General features: G+C 39.8%; 1 protein-coding gene across 1 annotated transcript in view; it reads right to left on the bottom strand.

Moving 5' to 3' along the window:
• The window catches only part of LOC129863906 (atrial natriuretic peptide receptor 2-like), a 45,949-nt gene that overhangs the window by 2,736 nt on the left and 19,451 nt on the right, over positions 1-23,762 (bottom strand). Inside the window, exons 8-19 of the mRNA XM_055936309.1 lie at positions 19,739-19,859; positions 17,677-17,751; positions 16,585-16,662; positions 14,573-14,677; positions 13,876-13,947; positions 11,256-11,415; positions 10,978-11,133; positions 10,403-10,571; positions 8,722-8,868; positions 7,823-7,946; positions 1,033-1,101; positions 767-941 (exon numbers count right to left, since the gene is read on the bottom strand). Coding sequence (XP_055792284.1) covers positions 767-941; positions 1,033-1,101; positions 7,823-7,946; positions 8,722-8,868; positions 10,403-10,571; positions 10,978-11,133; positions 11,256-11,415; positions 13,876-13,947; positions 14,573-14,677; positions 16,585-16,662; positions 17,677-17,751; positions 19,739-19,859 — 1,451 coding nt within the window. The remainder of the gene's footprint in view (positions 1-766; positions 942-1,032; positions 1,102-7,822; positions 7,947-8,721; positions 8,869-10,402; positions 10,572-10,977; positions 11,134-11,255; positions 11,416-13,875; positions 13,948-14,572; positions 14,678-16,584; positions 16,663-17,676; positions 17,752-19,738; positions 19,860-23,762) is intronic.

Below are 23,762 nucleotides of genomic sequence, written 5' to 3' on the forward strand. Positions count from 1 at the left end.
ATTTAAACATTTTTTACTCAATAGGGGTCTCAACTTACTGTTGAGAGTTAGAATGATAGAATGTGCAATTTCAAAACTTGGTTGTGCATCAGCGATCACATAGTTAGCCCGTATCAGCAAAAAATGTTTTATTGGTAAGTTAGTCTAGCGGCCAGCTATCTAAACTTGTAGTCAGTTATCATATTAAAAACTGCAAACATTTTCCTCCACCCTATGGCAAAATGTGTAGAATTGCAGGAAATTAGCTGTGAAACTGCAAATTTTTTCTCTCCGCTCCATGGCAAAATGTGTAGAATTGCATGAAATGAGTTAGAAAATTGCAAAATCTTCTCCACATCCAATGGCAAAACAAGTAGAATTGCAGGAAATGTACTTTAAAACCCATGAGGCACTGCGGCACCTCATGAGTACCGTTTTTTTGTGGCCCCCACCCCCATCAAAGTTGCCCTTACCTGATTTACAATATAATAAATAGTGTGTCATAACATAGTTAAGCTATTTGTCATAGAATTAAATATACTGACAATGGCTAGGGCAGATCATGTAACATTTAGGAGGTATTGAAAGATTGAAGTTTTATATGATTTATTCAAGTTTTTTAGGCGTTAATTATGTAGAAGCAAAGGATAGGGAGTAGGATTGGGCAATGCCCAAAGACACGGATTAATTCACCTGGACACAAACTTTTTTTTAAACTGCCAGCTTCCAACAGTATATAAGCATAAAACATTTTAACAATCATTCCAAACTACATGTGAAATGGTACCTGTGTGGATTCCTATCCTTAGCCGTAACTGGTCTTGGGGTCTGTGTCGAATCTTGAATGTTTTCACCTGTTCTAGTAAGGCTAAGGACATCCCAGCGATCTCTCTTGCGTGGAGTTTACCATTCCTTACCGGAAGCCCTGACACCACCATGTACGCATCACCAATGGTCTCCACCTGAGATATACATGACAACATGTCAGCAGGTAAAACAGGTGATTATATCACTGGTTGAAAATAACAAAAAAACATGATTACTCTGACTTACCTTGTACACATCAAAATTATCGATGATGGCATCAAAGCAAGTGTAAAGATCATTCAGCACCGTCACAACCTACGGAGAATTTAAAAATACTTTAGGTACAGTCCTCAGGTAAACTAGAAACAATTGTTCACGGTTAAAACGATCGGAAACACCACCACTAAAAGCATATTACCATTACTCTTCTGCTCCCTCAGTCTCTATTTCAGAAATACTTATTTAGCTAGTGGTAAACTATTGTGAAACGAAGCAATTTCAAAGAAAGTGTCCAAAGATAGTAAATTCCACTTTGTGCGTTCATGAGGCATGTTCCATTTGGTTTGCCCCTGTGATTGACTGAGATGTGTTTCTGCATGAACTCCCAATGGTTCCCCCAGTCAGATGAAAATATGTCTGTCTGTTCCCCCGCCTTGGGCCAGTTCCCAGAACCTCAGATTACTGAGAAATGCATTTGCATGAGTAAAACAATGCCACGGCGGACTAAATACTGGGGACACATTTTCAAAAAAAGGATTCAGAATTTTAAGATAAATAATTACGTAAAATATCAGCTGTTTATTCAAAAAGAGATATGAAGTGTTTCATGTTCTCATTCGTCAAGTGACTGTTTGACTATTGTAATGCCCCTGAGTAGCTATTAGTTAGGAGATTCAGTGTGCTCATGGAGAGAGAAATGGGGTTCAGAGAACTATTTCAGTGCTAGTTTATACATTATTTTATTTCACCTTTATTTAACCAGGTAGGCCAGATGAGAACAAGTTCTCATTTACAACTGCGACCTGGCATAGATAAAGCAAAGCAGTGCGACAAACAACACAGAGTTACACATGGGATAAACAAACGTACAGTCAATAACACAATAGAAAAATCTATATTCAGTGTGTGCAAATGTAGTAAGATTAGGGAGGTAAGGCAATAAATAGGACATAGTGGCAAAATAATTACCATTTAGACAACTAAACACTGGAGTGATAGATAGTGCAGAAGATGAATGTGCAAGTAGAGATACTGGGGTGCAAAGGAACAAAAAAAAAATAACAATATGGGGATGAGGTAGTTGGGTGGGCTATTTGCAGATGGGCTGTGAACAGGTGCAATGATCGGTAAGCTGCTCTCGTTCCAGTTATTGGCAGCAGAGAACTGGAAGGAAAGGTGGCCAAAGGAGGAGTTGGCTTTGGGGATGACCAGTGAAATATACCTGCTAGAGCGTGTGCTGCTATGGTGACCAGTGAGCTGAGATAAGGCGGGGCTTTACCTAGCAATGACTTATAGATGACCTGGAGCCAGTGGGTTTGGCGACGAATATAAAGCGAGCATACAGGTCGCAGTGGTGGGTAGTATATGGGGCTTTGGTGACAAAATGGATGGCACTGTGATAGACTGCATCCAATTTGCTGAGTAGTGTTGGAGGCTATTTTGTAAATTACATCGCCGAAGTCAAGGATCAGTTGGATAGTCAGTTTTACGAGGGTATGAGTGAAGGATCCTGATGCGGAATAGGAAACCGATTGTAGATTTAATTTTGGATTGGAGATGCTTAATGTGAGTCTGGAAGGAGAGTTTACAGTCTAACCAGACACCTCGGTATTTGTAGTTCTCCACATATTCTAAGTCAGAACCGTAGTGATGTTAGACGGGCGGGCAGCGATCGGTTGAAGAGCATGCATTTAGTTTTACTTGCATTTAAGAGCAGTTGGAGGCCACGGAAGGAGCGTTGTATGGCATTGAAGCTCGTCTGGAGGTTTGTTAACACAGTGTCCAAGGAAGGGCCAGAAGTATACAGAATGGTGTCGTCTGCGTAGAGGTGGATCAGAGAATCACCAGCGGCAAGAGCGACATCATTGATGTATACAGAGAAAAGAGTCGGCCCAAGAATTGAACCCTGTGGCACCCCCATAGAGACTGCCAGAGGTTCGAACAACAGGCCCTCTGATTTGACACATTGAACTCTATCTGAGAAGTAGTTGGTGAACCAGGCGAGGCAGTCATTTGAGAAACCAAGGCTGTTGATTCTGCCGATAAAAATGCGGTGATCGACAGAGTCGAAAGCATTGTCCAGATCGATGAAGACGGCTGCACAGTATTGTCTTTTATCGATGGCGGCTATGATATCGTTTAGGACCTTGAGCGTGGCTGAGGTGCATTCATGACCTGCTCGGAAACCAGATTGCATAGTGGAGAAGGTACGTGGGATTCGAAATGTTCAGTGATCTGTTTGTTATCTGTAGTTGAAGTTTCAGACGGGCTTATCATTATTTGTTAAACCATTTCGACTTAATCTAATATTTATTTATATACAGTACCAGTCAAAGGTATAGACACCTACCCATTCAATATTATTATTACATTTTTTATTACCATTTTCTACATTGTAGAATAATAGTGAAGACATCAAAACTATAAAATAACACATATGGAATCATGTAGTAACCAGATAAGTGTTAAACAAATCAAAACATATTTAACATTTGAGAATCTTCAAAAGCAACCACCTTCTTGAATTTAATGTAATTTATTTTGAGCCACAGATATTTACAACAATGTGGACCCAGAGGATATCAAAGTATGAATTAAAACACTTATTTCCAAAGTGGTCTTTGATGGTAAAAACAATAACACGATTAAAAGAGAAGACAAAATTACAAACAATCATAAATACATTCATTTATATTGACATCCTAATAAGTGGCACTATTCAATGCTCTTCTCCCTAACCTTAAAAATCAACCATATTCATTTCACATTAAAACAATCTATTAATTGCACATCATACCGATCCTGCAAATAAATACACCTGACCAGCAGTAGGGGCCACAAGGGGCAGTGGAGTGGTTTCTCTTACTTAAACAACCTTGTCCTCATTAAAATGCAAATCAATTTATAAAATTTTTGACATGCGTTTTTCTGCATTTTTTTGTTGTTATTCTGTCTCTCACTGTTCAAATAAACCTACCATTAAAATTATAGACTGATCATTTCTTTGTCAGTGGGCAAATGTACAAAATCAGCAGGGGATCAAATACTTTTTTCCCTCACTGTATATATAGGATAGCCCTATTTGGTAAAATACCAAGTCCATATTATGGCAAGAACAGCTCAAACAAGCACCGAGAAACGACAGTCCGACATTACTTTAAAGACATGAAGGTCAGTCAATCCGGAAAATGTTTCTTCAAGTGCAGTCGCAAAAACCATCAAGGGCTATGATGAAACTGGCTCTCATGAAGACCGCCACAGAAAAGGAAGACCCAGAGTTACCTCTGCTGCAGAGGATAAGTTCATTACAGTTACCAGCCTCAGAAATTGCAGTCCAAATAAATGCTTCACAGAGTTCAAGTAACAGACATCTCAACATCAACTGTTCAGAGGAGACTGTGTGAAAATTAGGCCTTCATGGTCAAATTGCTGCAAAGAAACCACTACTAAAAGACACCAATAAGAAGAAGGTGGCTTGGGCCAAGAAACACGAGCAATGGACATTTTTCATTCCATTTGAGATTTTTGGTTCCAACCGCTGTGTCTTTGTGAAACACAGAGTAGGTGAACGTATTACCTCTGCATGAAGCATGGAGGAGATGGTGTGATGGTGCTTTGCTGGTGACACGGTCTGTGATTTATGTAGAATTCAAGGCACAGTTAACCAGCATGGCTACCACAGCATTCTGCAGCGATACGCCATCCCATCTGGTTTGTGCTTAGTGTGACTATCATTTGTTTTTCAACAGGAAAAGGACCCAACACCCCTCCAGGCTGTGTAAGGGCTATTTGTCCAAGAAGGAAAGTGATGTAGTGCTGCATCAGATGACCTGGCCTCCACAATCACCCGACATCAACCCAATTGAGATGGTTTGAGATGATTTAGACCAGAGATTGAAGGAAAAGCAGCCAACAAGTGCTCAGCATATGTGGGAACTCCTTCAAGACTGTTGGAAAAGCATTCCAGGTGAAGCAGGTTGAGAGAATACCAAGAGTGTGCAAAGCTGTCAAAGGCTGTCTACTTTGAAGAATCTAAAATATGTTTTGTTTAACACTTCTTTGGTTACTACATGATTCCATGTGTTATTTCATAGTTTTGATATCCTCACTATTATTCTACAATGTAGAAAATAGTATAAATAAAGAAAAACCCATGAATGAGTAGGTGTGTCCAAACATTTGACTGGTACTGTATGTTAACTAATGTAACGGCTGTCCTCCTCCGCTTCGGATGAAGAGGAGGAGTAGGGATTGGACCAAAGCGCAGCGTGATAATTTGACATAATGATTTTATTAAAGAAAAGACGAAAACCGAAAACACTTGAAATGATTACCAAAATAACAAAACGAACGTAGACAGACCTGAACTAAGAACTTACATATAACACGAAGAACTCACGAACAGGAACAGACTACATCAAGCGAACGAACAAACCGAAACAGTCCCGTATGGTGCAACATATACACACACGGAAGATAATCACCCACAAACAAACAGTGTGAACAGCCTACCTTTATATGGTTCTCAATCAGAGGAAACGTCAAACACTTGTCCCTGATTGAGAACCATATAAGGCTAATTACACCTGACCTAAACATACAAACACAAAACATAGAATGCCCACCCCAACTCACTCCCTGACCAACTAAACACATACAAAATTAACAGAAAACAGGTCAGGAACGTGACAACTAAATAGAGCACTAAATGGTAGATGAGATACCTGGACCTCAAAGCCACACTAATGTTAAAGAATACTCTGCATTCTGTAGTCTTAATTAAATAGATCTGTGACCTGAAAATCAAGTGCGTAGAATAACTGATTCAATATACTGTATTACACTGCCACTAAAAGCTAGTGGTTGGATTCTTAGCTCTGGGCTATATGAACATTTGCTGAAAGGTAAGATGTATGATTGTTCTTGTAAGTAGCTTTCTGCTGGATGTATAGAATTGATCAGTCTGGGTAAAAAAACAGTGGTTCTCAACTGGTTTTGCCTCGGAACCCAAATTGAACCAGGTTGTCTCAGTTGCTACACAATATTCACCAAAATACAATCTGGAAAACTAATTTTTATGCTATACAGATAGTAAATGTAGCAATTACATGACGACAAGGGAACAACATTCCCACCTCTTTTATTGTCAATAATACAATTTTGCCCATATTCATGATAAAGAATGTTAATAAACTCACTGGCTTGAGACCCCAAAATAGTACTGCTAACAGCACTATATTGAAAATATTGTGATTGAATACTTTTTTCACGCAAATCAAATTATTTTAAAATGTAACCTCATCATTTCTACACACTTTCTACTTGGTTTACGTTGCTTCAATTCAGAATGCATTATTTTTAAAATTATTTTGATGTTTTTTTTACTCTGACACCCGCGAGCCACTCAAAGCCTCCCGCAACACACCAGTGTAGAATCGCTGCTGTAAAGTATCTTCACAACTTTAGAAGAAACACTGCAGTAACACCATCTTAATTCCTGGCACAAGTTGCATCAAGAAAAAAACCTGGTTCCTCTGGATACATTTCAGAGATCTGAATGACCAAAATGTTTGGAGAAAAAAATAACATGTTGGGGCACTGCACTTAAAACCAGAGACCATTACAACCATCCCATCGGCCTTTCATCCTCATACAGTACATTTAGACCCTGTTGAAGGGAGTCTCTCAATGATATGAGTGGTCTTGAAATCTTCTTCATCTGAGAAAGAAATTCCATTGCAGCTATAGCACCCAATGACTCAACAATGCGTCAATACGCTCTCAGCTCTCAGTACTCTCTCAGCTCTCAGTACTATTTTGAGTTGTGGCCTCAGTGTGGGAATGCTTTATAACTAGGAGACATACGGTAGGTGCTCTAATAGGCTCTGTGAGGTTACGTAAGTGACAAAGAAGCTCCTCTTCACATTCTCTTATAATGAGCTGTTGGATCAGCATATTTTCAAACTTTCATGTCAGCTACCTCTGAGTGTCTTGGGAGAGCGTTGACATTGTAGTCATTTAGCAGACACTTTTATCCAAAGCGACTTAGAGGAGCAGTTAGGGTTAAATGCCTTGCTCAAGGGCACATCAACTTTATTTCTTCACCTTCTCGGCTCGGGATTAGAACCAGCGACCTTTCGGTTACAACATTCTTATCCTCCCGAGTAGCGCAGCAGTCTAAGGCACTGCATCTCAGTGCTAGAGGCATCACTAAAGACCCTGGTTCGATTCCAGGCTGTATCACAACCGGCCGTGATTGAGAGTCCCATAGGGCGGCGCACAATTGGCCCAGCGTCGTCCGGTTTGGCCGGGGTAGGTCGTGATTGTAAATAAGAATTTGTTCTTAACTGACTTGCCTGGTTCAATAAAAATAAACATAAACGCCACCCATACAGGAAGTCTAATTTCCCACGGTGAATTAATACTTTGACTCAATAAATATTGAGTGCATTTTACTTAGCAAAACTAACTGGTCATACATACGGTATTCAAAGTCGGAGTCGACACATTTAAAAAACAAATAATACACACACACACACACACACACATACATATATATATATATATATATGAAAGATAAACAAATAAGTAAATGTATTTATTGGTTCTCTTAATTTGGATAAGAGAGAAGAAAATGCAATGAATTAAAGGTCATTTTTTGATGTAAATTTTGTTGAGTATTTCGATTTGGGGTGGGGTCCCAAAAAATTATAGCAAAAAGAATATAAAAAAATGAGGTTCCCGATAAGAAAGTTTGAATGCCATTGTGTAAGGTGATGTTGGTTAGTAGTGGATATCTCTACTGACAGTTGTTTACCTGCAGTGGTGTACTCTCAGCTGACATTGATGTGAAGCCCACAATGTCACTGAAGTAGATTGTCACACTGTCAAATGCCTCTGCTTGGACCGTCTCCCCTCGCTTTAGCTGCTCTGCTACTGAGCTGTGGATAAGAGAACACAAATTTAGTAAAACAATGCAGAGCGAAATGCTAATGCAGAGCAAAATGCTAATACAGACCTATGAATCAAAAGTGACAGTAAGCTTGGCAGCTACGGTCCACAATGAATAAGGAAAGTTATAGTATAAGCAGATCCTAACAGTATCACTTCCTTTTCATTAATATTTTAAATCACAGTAATTACATTAAAGAGCCAGAGGCACAGCGTAGCACTAGTAGCTAGGTTAACCCAGGACTCTGGTCAAATAGGCTGAATTCTGCAGTGAGAGAAGGTATCTCTCCGTTTTCTCAGGCCCTTTTCTCTGTCAAAAGGGCTTAAAGTTGGGGGGAGACATTTGGGCAGACAATGGGATGGTAAATGAGTGTGACTACACCACTGAGACAGACAGCTTAAATAGACTGAGGGCATGGCTTGTCATTTGCTGCTTTCGTGTTATCAGAGGTGCTTAACCCCCCTATCACATTTCTCCTCCTAGTTCTGGTTAATGAGAAGTTTACTTGTCAGCTCCCATCTTGCCTTGCTCTTTCATCTCCTCTCTGCTTACATAACTGTAAATGTGTATATTTTTTTTAAAAGTGTGAGATAGAAGAGAAAGCTGATGCATTCTTCCACGCCGTGGAATTTAAACAATGAATAGGTGGAACGGCACAACACAGAAAATAGTCTAATTTTCTCTGTTTGATAATCAGAAGTTCAGACGTATAAACATAATAGTGCGAGGAGAACGAGGAGAATCCAAATAATAATTGTTCTGACTGTGGCAAGATCTGGTAAAGTAGATTTTCGGCTTTTCTCTTCTCCTCCAGGTAGGCTTGCGTTCGTTCCTCTACCAGGTTCTCCAGGTTGTTGGCGTACTGCTCCATCCTGGACAGCAGGTTGTTCAGAATGCTGGTACTGCCCTCCCTGTGACACAAACAGACAGAAAGATGACATACCCATTCATTTGTTGATATTCTAAATGAAAAATCTTTCCATTCCGTTAACATCACCTAATATGGTCTATTCAATGAGTATTTTAAAAGTGACTTCATGGTTGTACTTTCAGACCCTTTGTCTATACAGCACAGTGGTTGAGTCATTCAGGGCTATACTGTAGCTGTACAGTACTGTACACTCAGTGTTTGGAATCTTTCCCACATCTCTAATGGGTCATAGATCATACACCCACATGTAGAAGAACACAACGATAAATCAAGACAAATACAGACGGTGGTAAATAGCAGTGCATCAGGGGTAATCATGTGAAGGATACACAGCTTACTCTCTTAAAGTACACTATAGACTGGCCCCAGCCCTGAATCATAAGGACTGTCACTGAGGACTGAGGATCCATAGGAGAAGAGCGATTTCACATTCTTTACCCAGCCGAATGATAATCATAGTAATCAAGGTCACTTACAGAGAAGTCATTTCAGCCATTTGTAATCCACAAAGTGAGAGCCCCTTATGTGGGGTACATCAGATCGTTTACGACACTGATTATTAAAGACCCTGTTTGTTCTTGGGTCCTTCAGCCAGAAAGAAATAACACGCCATCAGCCAATACGTCAATAAAATATATTTACGGAATGAAATGAAGTGCTTCTGAGAGGTATCAATCATGTCTCTCTCACCTCAGGCCAGAAGTATCAGAGGCTAGCGGTGCCAGTGGCTATATGTTAACGTGACAGACAGACAGATCCAGAGCCCTGCTTTGAGCCACACGGCCAAGCCGACAGTCAATATAATGAACCACAACCTGTGTTGTGATCTCCCTGTCACAACTGTCAGAATTCAAACGGAGTACGTCTACCTTGCCAAAACAAAAACAGCCTTTGTACTTGTAAGAAATACAGAAGCGTTGAATGACATGAAAACAGTTCTGCAGCAAGGGGACACATCTGATAGTGGGGGTGTTGTAGGGAAAAGGAGTATGGCCCTGAAAGCTTGATCCGGTGACAAAACAAACACCAGGGTCTGATTTTCTCCCACAGCTCATAAAGTACTTGGTTTTCTTGGTTGCAGAGGTCACTCCACATCTTCAATGTTTTCTGAATTTTGATCAGCAGGTAGATCACATATTTCTCCTTCTGTGACAGGTCTGCCCAGCTCAAGGGAACACGCACGCACACAGAAACCAAAATATGCATCTGAATAATGCATAGGGTAGGCCAGAAGAACAACAAGATAAATATAAACTCTACACTTGTGGAGGGTGAAAACTTCCTATCGCTCTGATCTGAAATGATTTGTGTGTGATATGCAGCACCACTTTCTTTCATCTTATTTGTATTAATGCTAATCCCTTTTCTAGCATCTCTTGATAATATCAACTTCTTTCAATTATTTCCTCCATTCTCCTTTTCAAATATCTTGATAAAAATAAATCCAAAGAAAATATGATCTACATGGAGGAGCTAGGCAGCCATTTTGGGGCATGGTGGTGATCAGTGCTCACTTGTTGAGTTTGGTGATGTAGATCTTGATGTGGCTAAAGTCGGGCCGCTCGAAGGGGTCCTCGGCCCAGCAGCTGTCCATCAGGATGGTCAGCTCCTCACAGTGGCAGCTGTTGTCTGTGGTGGGCCGGAAGTAAGGCTTCTGGCCGTTACGCACCTTCTGCACTATCTCTGCAGTAGTCAAGATAGGGGAGTGTTAGTGTGTGTGTGTGTGTGTGCGCGCGCACTGCAGTCTCTGTGAAATTGATCGATCCATAAAGTCCTAGGGAGAACTGAAACCAGCAGTACTGCAGCCTTTGAGCCAAGGACTGGAGTGGTCCAACCCTGAAGATGATTTTCTTAATGCATTAGGGAATGTGCATGAAGGAGGAAATGGGGCGAAAAAGTTAGACTTTTTGGTCTTAATTCACGGTAAGGGTTAGGCATTAGGGTTAGCAGAGTGGTTAAGGTTAGGTTTAAAATCAGATTTCATGACTTTGTGGCCGTGCCAGTTTGTGACCACTCTGCAGAGCTGCCTACAGTACATGAGTCATTTCAATAAATGCCAACCTGCATTTATTAGCATAATTCGTTTTACCTTTAGGGCTCAGATCCATGCCGTCCACATAGAAGGGTCCATTCCTCAGGGCTATCTCCTGGAGTATGATGCCAAAGCTGTACACGTCTCCTTTCTGGGTGCCCTGTGGAGGGTGTCTGTCGTATATCAACAACTCAGGGGCTGTCCACAGCTTCTCTAGAAACACAACAAACTCACATTAACCACTGAGCATCTTCTCCTTGATCCAATCCTCCATTTTGTTTTCTTCCATTGGTGAAGAGGCAAAGTGATCACCTCTGCTGACAATGTTGACCTACTTGCATAGAGTGCGTGCGAGTCGTCATTTTCACACGATGAACGGAAACTGGCCAGGCCGTAATCCGTAATTTTCAACACAAATCGACTGTCCACCACACAATTAGATGACTTCAGATTTCCATGGGAGCCGATGTAGCTGTTGTGCAGATAGTTCATTCCCTGACAGAGCAAGCATTAAATTGACCGTTCAAAAACAAATATCCTACAGTATAGCATACATGAAAACATACACATCTGATCATGTGGAAATAATGTGTTTTGAGTTTGATCAAAATGGAAATGTGATGAAAATTCTGCATGGAGCCAAGTGTTTCAAGTAGTACATTTCACATGGGAAATCTAATTCCTACGGGGACACAAAAAGATAGTGCAGTGTCATGTATACGTCTAATATTTGTAGGAGCGTATGTCAGAATGTGGCTTATAGTGCCTTTTGCTTGTTAGAAAGTCCCTGTTCTTGATAGCTTGACGTACTGTTATTTTAACAGCAATTTGGTTAATTTCCTCCATGATCCACATAAAAAAGCCCTTTTGTTAGAGCAGGCTAAAAATAATTATTGAAAATACATGGATGATTACATTTGATTAAGAGGAAGGAATTTTGTAGTGAGATTGTCATTATGTTGTTTTCCAAGTTTTCAACCTGGACTCAGTGGTAGATGTAACATAGTAAATGTAAATCTGTTTCCCTATATTTAGCATGAAATGTTACATTACATATGATTTTATGAATTACAAGTCATATGATATGTTACAAATTGCAATTCGTACAATATGTTACATTTACAATACGTATAATATGTTACGAATTCCAATTTTTTGTGGCTTATATTAGGTAGGTGGCTAACGCTAGCTATGTGGCTAACGCTAGCTAGGTGGGTGACGTTAGCAAGGCTAGGGGTAAGGAGTTAGGGTTAAGAGTTGGGTTAAAGGGGTAGTCCTTTCCTGCAGTCAAACGAGCTAGTGGCCTCATGGGTGGAATGTTAAATGTTAAGAATTCCATAATTACTCAACATAATTTTGAAAAGCCGCCAAAACTCCGGTGTTTCTTTGTAGAACGGGTTTATTATATTTCAGTCTTCTGTGATGTACAGTACCAGTCAAAAGTATGGATACACCTACTCATTCAAGGGTTTTTCTTAATTTTTTACACTTTTCTACATTGTAGAATAATAGTGAAGACATCAAAACTATAAAATAACACATATGGAATCATGTAGTAACAAAAAAAAAGAGTGTTAAAAACAAATCTAAATATATTTTAGATTTTTCAAAGTAGCCACCTTTTGCCTTGAGAGCTTTGCACACCCGGCATTCTCTCAACCAGCTTCATGAGGAATGCTTTGCCAACAGTCTTGAAGGAATTCCCATATACGCGGAGCTCTTGTTGGCTGCTTTTCCTTCACTCTGCGGTCCAACTCATCCCAAACCATCTCAATTCCACAAATGTACTTTTAACAAGGCAGACCTGTTAATTGAAATGCATTCCAGGTGACTACCTCATGAAGTTGGTTGAGAGAATGCCAAGAGTGTGCAAAGTTGTCATCAAGAAACTCAAATATAAACTATATTTTGAGTTGTTTAACACTTGTGGTTACTGCATGATTCCATATGTGTTATTTAACAGTTTTGATGTATTCACTACACTTCTTCAATGTAGAAAATAGTAAAAATAAAGAAAAACCCTTGAATCAGTAGGTGTCCAAACATTTGACTGGTCCTGTATATAAAGTGTAATATTGGGATGAAAATTCTAAATGTAATACATTTCAACTCTATATCTGACATGATACAGGCATCTTCTTCTTTTTAAGCCCATAACCATGTGTGTGAGGTGTATACTTTTGTTTCAAAGTAGATTTGTTTAAGACTACCAAGAAACATTCTGTGTGACCCTGTTTTAGCCCACTGCAGTATTAAGGTTAGAGGAAGGGTTAGCTAACATGTTAAAGTAGCTAGAAAGTATTAAATAGTTGCAAAGTTACTAATTACCTAAAATGTTAAGGTGGCTAGACGTTCGTGTTATACGCCAAGCCACGGCTGGTTTTTGCCTTAAGTAACTTTCTGTTTTATGTAACCACACCAAACATAACATGTCATACTAATTTGAGTGTCCCGGATTTACATTTACTATGTTACGTCTAGTCTATGAGACCAGAGTGAAGTTTTCGGTCATACTAAGTGTGATGCCAATGTAAAGGGCATCACGCTGCTTGATTAGCGAGCAACACCTCCTGATTCAGCTCATGACGAGTTACCAGTCGAAACGCGTTACCAGTCGGCGCCACGCAAAAAGCTTGCTATTCGCTGGTGTAAGTGGGGATACTTCACACTGAGAAGTAAGTTTCACACATCCACATGTGCTACATCAATGCCTACTCTCTCTAATATTTCATGACATTTTTTTTTATTTAACCTTCATTTAATTAGGCAAGTCAGTTAAGAACAAATTCTTATTTACAGTGATAGCCTACCCCGGTCAAACCCTCCCCTAACCCGGACGACGCTGGGCCAATTGTGTGTCGCCCTAATAAGGTACACATCTGACCTCAAAGCAACCCAACTGCAGTTACAATCATAGTACATGTATTGTTGGCTGCTGTCTAACATGACACATACCTTGACTATGTCGTTGATGAGTGAATAGCGGAACATCCAGTCCAGATTGATGCTCTCATTCTCCAAAATGTCCTGAAAGTAGAATTACAATTTTCAGCTGACATCTCTAATCATGACATCGCTCTAATTCATCTGACATCTCCCTGTTTCACATAACGTATCCATCTTTTAAACAGCAACACAGTTTTACAGTAACAGTCAGTTTGAAGTGTCTTCACATGATAAGTGCGGCGGGTAGCCTAGTGGTTAGAGCGTTGGGCCAGTAACCGAAACGTTGCTAGATCGAATACTCGAGCTGACAAGGTAAAAGTCTGTCGTTCTGACCCTGAACAAAGCAGTTAACCCACTGTTGCTAGGCTGTCATTGTAAATAAGAATGTGCTCTTAACTGACTTGCCTAGTTAAATAAAGATAAGCTCCATTATTAAAAGTTTCCCATAGCTTCACATTCTTCCATTTTGGCAGTGCATCAGGCTGGCATTTCAAACTAAACTTGAAAGCCAAGAGTTCGTTTCCAAATATCTCTCAAGGCATCTTAAACCATACATTTATACAGAAAGAATATGAATGAAAAATAAAATTAGCAAGACCACACCGAATGGTCATTTCAATATTATAGTCGGTCCAAGTGACTATACTTGGCAAAACATGCCAACATAATTGAAATTCCATTAAACGGAATGATTGTGAGGTCTTACCTGAAGACTACCTCTGGGACAATATTCAGTCACGATGCAGATGTTGGGAGGGTCAATGCAGGCACCAATGAATCTGGTTAAATGATTGAACTGCACATCTCTCATCTGTAAACAAACACATTGACATTCAAATCAGTATAGCATTCTCTCTCTCAAGATTATATGGCAATAGATATGGATTTTCCTTTCTAGAAAAGCAACCAAAAAAAGCACCTCATCAGAATAGTCAATTTACAGCGTGCAGGTTTTGGTACAGTGTCTTTCTACACGTTGAGTATAGCATTCCCTCATTGGCCATCCAGTTGACACGTGCATGTGAATAAATTGGGCCGGGAGGTTATGAATGAGGCAGTGTTGTGGGAATTTACAGCATGTGAAAAAATGCAGAGGTGTTGAAAGGAGGTACTGGCTATAATATGAGTGCATAGCAGTCAAACGTGTAAAAGGCACTACATGGAAAATTATCATTAATTCCATGTCCTCTTTTTACAACCTGGGATCTCATCCAAAAATGAATCATGTCAAATAAAAACATACAAAACAAAATCCTATAAATGATGTTTGGGCTTGTCACATCGGAAAGCGTTGCGTGCTCTGTATTTAAAAGTTCCATATGATGTGTATGTATAAACAACAGAGCGAAATTGAATCCAGTCCACACATCCTCTCTGTTTCAATATATCCATGCCCTGGCAGGGAGGATGTACATAATATCTCTGAGCAGCGTGAACCTTCCAAAAACAGTGAGAATAACCTGTACAGTGTGTTTTGGTTTGGGGCCGATTCACTAACAGAGGTGAGTGACAGCTGCTAAAACACCAAAACCAGGGAGTCAGTTGCTCCTGTTTCACAGCTCAGGAGAAGTTAGCATACCCTTTGGCCTATATAATTTCCCCTGCGGAACACTAGCTAAGGGAGGATAGGAGAGAAGAGGGGGAGGAGATACTCGAAGACAAACGGTTAAGTTTCCATTGGCAGGCCCCTCTCTCCCTCATCTGGTTGGCTCTTTCATGAGCGGTGAACTGACAGCCGATCAGGCCCCTGGGGCGTCTGATGAGCAGCCAACTCAGACTGGTGTCTCTCTTGAGTGCGCCGCCCACCCGCCATCGCTGAGTAGAGGCATCCAGGGCCTTCACATCCACTGGGCCACAGTTCAGAGCGAGAGAGCGAGGGGGGTGGGGGCTAGGCTGCCCAGAGCCTTATCCATGGCACAGATGATAACTCAATTGATACAGACCCAGAGATCCGATAATAGCACTGACTAACGTCTGGCTTTTCATTAGCTTCAAACTAATAGGTTTCAGCAATGTTTTGTCTTTCCCACATCGTGTTTCAAGTCGGATGTATTCTTTTTTCTTCTTTTTTTCTCACATTTCTCTGTCACCGTCTCATAAAATGTCATTCCCAAAATGGAGACAATTTTCTTCATCCACAGCTGTTGCAGCTGATGTTGGAGGATGTTTGAGGATCTGAATCTTTAACAGCAGCAGCACAGGTTCAGTAATAAGACATCTCCTGTAGCGGCGTGAAAGAGGCCCTCCTTTGAACAACCTGGTAATGATTCAGTACACACCCCCCCAATGTCCACACTCGTTTTACCACCTCAGTGGGAGAGCCTCATTCTAATACTGCTGCTGCAGAGGGGTCATAAACAGAGGCATGCTTGCCTAAAACAACATGAGGCAGGGCCCTAGTAAAGGAACATTCAACTCTAGTCCAGGAGGATCAGACTGTTTACTAGTTTAGACCCAAGTCCTTTCATTGGTGACTGGTTTAAACCTGGGGAAATCAGGTGAGTGGTCTCTATAGCAGCCAATAACACTAAATCATCAATGACGTATAAGAGGGAAAAGACCACTCGCTGGACTAATCTTAACAAACGCTTCAGGAATGGATACCCCTCTGCAGTGAGGCAGTAAGGAGTTAAACAACCCACCAGACTTTATGACAATAACTTTAAGTAATAACAGCAGACATACACAGTAAAACATTGGGTACTGGTCTGGACTTACATGTTTGAGCTCGAACAGCACTTGTCTGGTCAGCTCGATCCTCTTCTTGTTCACATGTTTGATGGCCACCAGGTTGCCCTGTGTCAAAGAGATAAAGAGATGAAGATTAAAAACCTTATACTGCAGGTTGAGCAACAGACTACTGTGTAGTGTACTGTGACTATAGAGATATGTTCTTTAGCAGGGTTTCCCAAACTCAGTCCTGGGTCACCCCCCTGGGTGCACGTTTTGGTTTTTGCCCTAGCACTACACAGCTGATGCAAAGAACCAACTCATCATCAAACTTTGATTATTTGAATCAGCTGTGTAGTGCTAGGGCAAAAACAAAATGGCACCCTTGCGAGGCCCCAGGACCGAGTTTGGGAAACTATGACTGTGACAATTCAATAGGAGAGACCTAAATGTGACCATCTATGGGATCTGTGTGACAGACAGGCATCCATTCATTGGGAAGAATGAAAAGGACAAATATAAATGGGAACATATCTACACATATTATTCACAGAATTCTTGAAAGGTAAAGGGGAAAACACACGGGACAATAGGTGGACTATAGTGTAGATATAATAGTGTATGGTATATATGCCAGGTATATTTAACATCTGTTCTATGCTACTGAGATGGAGAGTTATATCTGTCACCTTGATATGTAAAGATAAGTCAATCTACAGAGAAAGTACCATCAAATCCAAGGTGTGAATTCTAACTAGAAAAAGTGAGAAAAACACACAAACTTTGGATACTTTATCATAAGGATATAATCCTATATGGTTGAATAGAAGAACAAACTAAATTGTTACATGTAGCTAACAACCACGTATCAACATTCAAGGCCTGACATTTATATTATGTTCCTCCACCCTCTCAATAGACTCGTTAAACAGAGACATTAACAACAACAAGTTGCTAGCGGTGTCCAGACTGCGAGGTGGGATGTGAACCACATTCTGTGTCTCACATTAAAACCAGCCATCTGAGCTGAGCTCTGCGGAGCTCGCCCACTCTCCTATCCATCTCCTCTGTGAGCATGCACATGTGTGGGTGTCAAGGAGTGCGCAGGAGTTGAAAACATCAGAACTCAGAAAGCCTTACCTTAAAATAGCCTGTTTTAGCAAATAGCTGATATTTTCCATGGGCAGTTATCAAGGAGCCGTAGCTGGAGCCTCTCTGGAAGGAGTAACAAGTATCCTTTCTCAGATAAGATACAGTCAGAGAAATGTTCAGGTACACTACAATTAGGTTCAGTTTGGTTATTATTAAATGTACAAATATACAATGCAACTATACAATGTTCAATAATACAATTGAGTTATTTTCATAGCTTTCACATTTTATTCATATCTCAAAACATTTTTGAAAAAGGCTCAGTGTATATTTGCCAGGTAAATGAAGAATTGGCATGTTTTCATATACAAAACAGAATTCTGGGGAGATGTACGTGTAAGAACGAGCGTGCACAGAGTGAATGAAAAGGGAGTGAGGGAATATATTAAGTGTCAGCATGCACTACATATTTGTAAATAATGCAAATATTGGCAACACATGGCATACTGGAAAATAAATTTGTTTTGAAAATCAACATGTTTTCCACAGTTTTATCCCAGGACTTGGACTGAAAACTTGTACTGAAGAAAGTGTGTGCATGAATGCCTGTACGTGTGTAATTATTGGCACCCTTGATAAAGATAAGCAAAAAATGACTATAAAATACAAATACTGAGCTATATTGTATGCAAAAAAAATAGAAATTGTTATTTTATACTAATACAATTGCTCAGAGAAACAGATTTTGTTTAACAAATAATAAAAATGTCAAATTTAGTAGCACCCCTGTTTTCAATACTCTCACCCTAGCCTTGCGAGGACACCGTCACTTAGCCTTTTTCTATAATGTTTTATGAAATGGGAGAACACATTGGGAGGGATATTAGACCATTCCTCCATACAGAATCTTTTCAGATCCTTGATATTATTTGTTCTACTCTGCTCTTATGAACTGCCCTCTTCAAACTACAGGGTTTCAATGTTGTTCATGTCCGGAGACTGAGATGGCCATTGCAAAATGTTGATTTTATGGCCAAGTAACCATTTCTTTGTGGATTTTGATTAGTGCTTGGGGTTACTGTCTTGCTGGAAGATCCACTTGCAGCCAAGTGTCAGCCGCCTGGCAGAGGCAACCAGGTTTTGGCTAAAATGTCCTGGTACTTGGTAAAGTTCATGATACTGTTAACAAGGGCCCCAGGACCAGTGGAAGAAAAAACATCAAAAAGATCCACCACCACATTTTTCTGCATATGCTTCTGTTTTTCAACACCAAACCCACCACTGGTGTACGTGGCCAAAGAGCTTTATTTTCATGTCACCTGACCAAAGCACCGGTTCCAATCCAAGTGCCAACACAGTTTATCAGCCTCCAGGTGGTGCTATGGTCAGATTACATGAAAATAGAACAGGGGTGCCAATAATTTTGTTGACAAGCTTTGTTACTTTGTTTGTTGACAATTACTTTGTTAAACAAAATCTCTTTCTCGAAGCAACTGTTGTAATATAAAAAAAACATATGAATTGTATGTATGTATGAGCCAGACTTGGGGATATTTTAACAATCATTTAATATGAGTCTGCCACCGCAAACCCAGCTACCTTCAATAAACCACTGGGAAGACGTTCAAGAATATGTAAACTAACAAATGATTTGGACTGTCTTTCACTCCTTCTCTGTCTTTCTCTTTTTCTTTCTCAGTGTAAAACATATACTGTAAGTACAGACACCGACATGTAACTACACAATAGATACACGATAATGACATGTTTGCTCTTTTGTTTGCTACTAAACAATAATAAATAATAGTACCCAGAGACAGTTATCTATCCTCTGTGATACTTTAGGTCTATAGAGAGGACGAGCCTTTCATTTCACGCAATAAATTGGAATTCTAATCTGCAAGAGAAACAAGAACGTCTTAATCTCTGACGCACTGCAGTGCCATGACTACTGATAAATTGAAAAACAATATTAAGATCAAATTGTGAGGAAATCTTTTAGGCAACCAGCATGTCATAATATGAGATTGCTCTGAATGACTAATATACAACATACTACAGATCATTCATTGGTTTGAGTCTTGACAGGATATTTCAGAGACAAACGTACCTGTGAGAGGGTCAGACGGCTGCCTGCTTTTTTGGGGTATTTGTTGGGGCTCTCAAACTGCAGGTCCTCCCACTTTATCCTCCACAGCATTCCAGCCAACTCCTTCTCCAGCTTCAGTTTCCTTCAACAGGAACAGCAGGAGGACACATTAATAAAGGGGTTTACAACAAAGGCACAGAACTGAACGCTCACATGTAGATGCAGTATGCATGGAATGGTTGTTATCAGATTGGTGAAACAGAAATGACAGAATCATCAGTATTGACAGAATCATTACTGATGAGCAATGTATTTGTGATTTTTCAACAGAATTGAAACTTGCCATTTCAAATGAGATATTCATCTTTTTATTAGTGATATTTTATCAGATACTATCTGTTAAATGCAGTTGTTCAATGATTTGGGTTCTGTAGTCTAACACTGTCAGAGGGTATAGTTTGAATTGTAAACAGCTCTACTAAAAAATTATCAAATATAAGTTGTGGTATAGTGAATAATAAGTCTGTAATGATGTAATGCTGCAATGCTTCCTCCGTGATGTTGATCGAACTGCAAGTTACTGTAACTGCAAGTTATCAGGCCAACAGTAAATACTGTGACCAAAAATAGCCCACTTTAATATTTATTGACATTTTAATTTTCAGGTCACTGATTTCAGGACATTTTTCTGGTGTTATTTTTAAACACCAGTATAACTGGCAGTCACTCCGAGACTTGGGAAAAAATATCCAAGTGAATCAACACATCTGGTGCAGATCTCTCAGGACCTGGTGTTTCTCAGCATTCACCAATTTGCTGCAAAAAGTCCATGTTTTTAAAATCAAACTATTTTCCTCACGCATAGCTCAAATGTTGAGAAAGTGAGCATTTTGCGGGGGAAATCCTTATTAGTTTGACACATTGAAAAGAGCAGAGCCCACACATTCCAGGCCAATCTAAAAGGTGTAAAACACTTCCAGATGGTGGCAGTGGATTTTTGCAGCGTTTGCATATTGGTGGATTTTATGCTTCTACTGAGCCACCCGAGTTGGCCCCAAAAGAGACTATTATTTGTTTATTTTAGAGCACATTTTCAAGTCAAACAGTCCAAAAACCTTTTGCTGGGTCCTAACATTGAAAACCTCCATGGCCCTGCATTCCAGCCAGTTCAGAGTATTAAAAAAAGGCACTGGGCTTTCAAGTGACTCCTTGACTAAGCAGGAAACTGTTTTAAATTCTGTTTTTATTAGGGTTTAAATTCCGAAACTTCAAAAACAGACATAAGTAGTACCAAACAATAAGAACTACAAGTTAAGTTGGTGTCTGATCAGCTACAATTAGTAAAAACAAAAGCCAGATACACAAATCAACAAACAATCAATTTTGTAACGTTATTTGTTCCATGCCGGTGGGTATATAAGCTCTCTGGACTGTGCCCGTATGGAAGAATGGAAATTTCACATCATTGCAGGGGAGCAGCGCAACCTTTCAGGGCAGGAAACACCATTAAACCAATTATCTCTTCCCAAAAATATTTTTCTATTTAAAGGCCTTCGTTTGCAGGCCTCTGGCAGCCGCAGCACCAGAGTGTGGGGCTCCACACTAGCTCTATTGTTTCATAAATCCCATATGTGAATACCTTTGCTGGACCAACTCTCCATTAAACTACATAGCCTAGTAGGTTCTGCTCAACTTCCCGCTCACACTGCACACACATTTAAACCCTAGTCAGACGTCATTAGAAAGCCAAGCTGACCCTCCTTTGAATGGTGCACGATACACATGGAAGAAAATCACACAATAAATGGTGACGTCTGTGAGAAAATGTGTGTTCACATTTTGTATAAGAGAACCCCATATATGACCAAACCATGGAGTTTCATTTAAAGCTAATGCCCCAAAAATATGTCTATATGCACTTATTTCTGTTTCACTTTTCAGTCTCTATTTCCTAAGGCATACATTTTAAAGAAACTGTGATAAGTAATGATAAAGATTTGGTCATTAACATCCTGACAAATAGAGGCCAATTAATGTTTTAATATTTAAAACATAATTAATATGAATTATCAAGGTTCCACCTGTGACGGACAATATTAACATCAATATTTGGGGTGACAGTAATGCTTTCATTTACAGCTCAAAACTCCAACTGCTTGAAGAGCACGTGCAAACATTCACATGTTTCTCTACATAGACAGGGTTCAGAGTACCAATTATTTTCCCAGCAGATGCATAAGCACACGGGTGTTTTTTTTGCCACCTCAATTAAAAAGCCAATTATGCAAAACTATAATTTATTCTGAAAACTCACTACAACTCTATATCAGTTCACAAACATGTTTGTAGCAAAGTTCATAAAATGCGAGTGGGGATCAACCAAAGATCTGTCTACATTCAGTGTAAAGAATAATAACAAAGTAACGTGTTAATGATTATTATGCGAGTGTAACTATGCAGGCGTTCAACTACAGTGCCTTCAGAAAGTATACATACCCCTGGACTTATTCCACATTTTGTTGTGTTACAGCCGAATTCAAAATTAATTAAATAAAATGTTTTTCCTCACCCATCTACACACAATACCTCATAATGACAAGGTGAAAATAAGTTTTGAATTTTTTGCTAATTTATTTTAAATGAAATACAAAAATATCTCACAGAAAAATATCTCACGATTCCATAGTGTTGATGTCTTCATTATTAGAAAATAGTAAAAAAAAAAAAAAAAAAAACTTGAATGAGTAGGTGTCCAAACTTTTGACTGGTACTGTATGTACGCATGTACAGTTGAAGTCGGAACTTTACATACACTTAGGTTGGAGTCGTTAAAACTCGTTTTTCAACCTCTCCACAAATTTCTTGTTAACAAACTATAGTTTTGGCAAGTCGGTTAGTACATCTACTTTGTGCATGACAAGGTACCACGTTCATCTATACAAACAATAGTACGCAAGTATAAACACCATGGGACCACGCAGCCGTCATACCGCTCAGGAAGAAGACACCTTCTGTCTCCTAGAGATGAATGTGCATTTGTGCAAAAAGTGCAAATCACTCCCAGAACAACAACAATCGACCTTGTGAAGATGCTGGAGGAAACAGGTACAAAAGTATCTATAGGCACAGTAAAACGAGTCCTATATCGACATAACCTGAAAGGCCACTCAGCAAGGAAGAAGCCACTGCTCCAAAACCGCCATAAAAAAGCCAGACTACGGTTTGCAACTGCACATGGGGACAAAGATCGTACTTTTTGAAGAAATGTCCTCTGGTCTGATGAAACAAAAATAGAACTGTTTGGCCATAAGGACCATCGTTACGTTTGGAGGGAAAAGGGCAAGCTGAAGAACACCATCCCAACCGTGAAGCACGGGGGTGGAAGCATCATGTTGTGGGGGTGCTTTGCTGCAGGAGGGACTGGTGCACTTCAAAAAATAGATGGCATCATGAGAAAGGAAAATGATGTGGCTATATTGAAGCAACATCTCAAGACATCAGTCAGGAAGTTTAAGCTTGGTTGCAAATGGGTCTTCCAAATGGACAATGACCCCGAGCATACTTCCAAAGTTGTGGCAAAATGGCTTAAGGACAACAAAGTCAAGGTACTGGAGTGGCCATCATAAAGCCCTGACCTCAATCCTATAGACAATTGGTGGGCATAACTGAAAAAGCGTGTGCGAGCAAGGAGGCCTACAAACCTGACTCAGTTACACCAGCTCTGTCAGGAGGAATGGGCCAAAATTCACCCAACTTATTGTGGGAAGCTTGTGGAAGGCTACCCGAAACGTTTGACCCAAGTTAAACAATTTAAAGGCAATGGTACCAAATACTAATTGAGTGTATGTAAACTTCTGACCCACTGGGAATGTGATGAAAGAATTAAAAGCTGAAATAAATCAATCTCTCTACTATTATTCTGACATTTCACATTCTTAAAATTAAGTGGTGATCCTAACTAAACTAAAACAGGACATTTTTACTAGGATTAAATGTCAGGAACTGTGAAAAACTGAGTTTAAATGTATTTGGCTAAGGTGTATGT

The sequence above is a fragment of the Salvelinus fontinalis genome, chromosome 10, assembly GCF_029448725.1.
Source record: "Salvelinus fontinalis isolate EN_2023a chromosome 10, ASM2944872v1, whole genome shotgun sequence".
Classification (NCBI taxonomy): Eukaryota; Metazoa; Chordata; class Actinopteri; order Salmoniformes; family Salmonidae; genus Salvelinus; species Salvelinus fontinalis.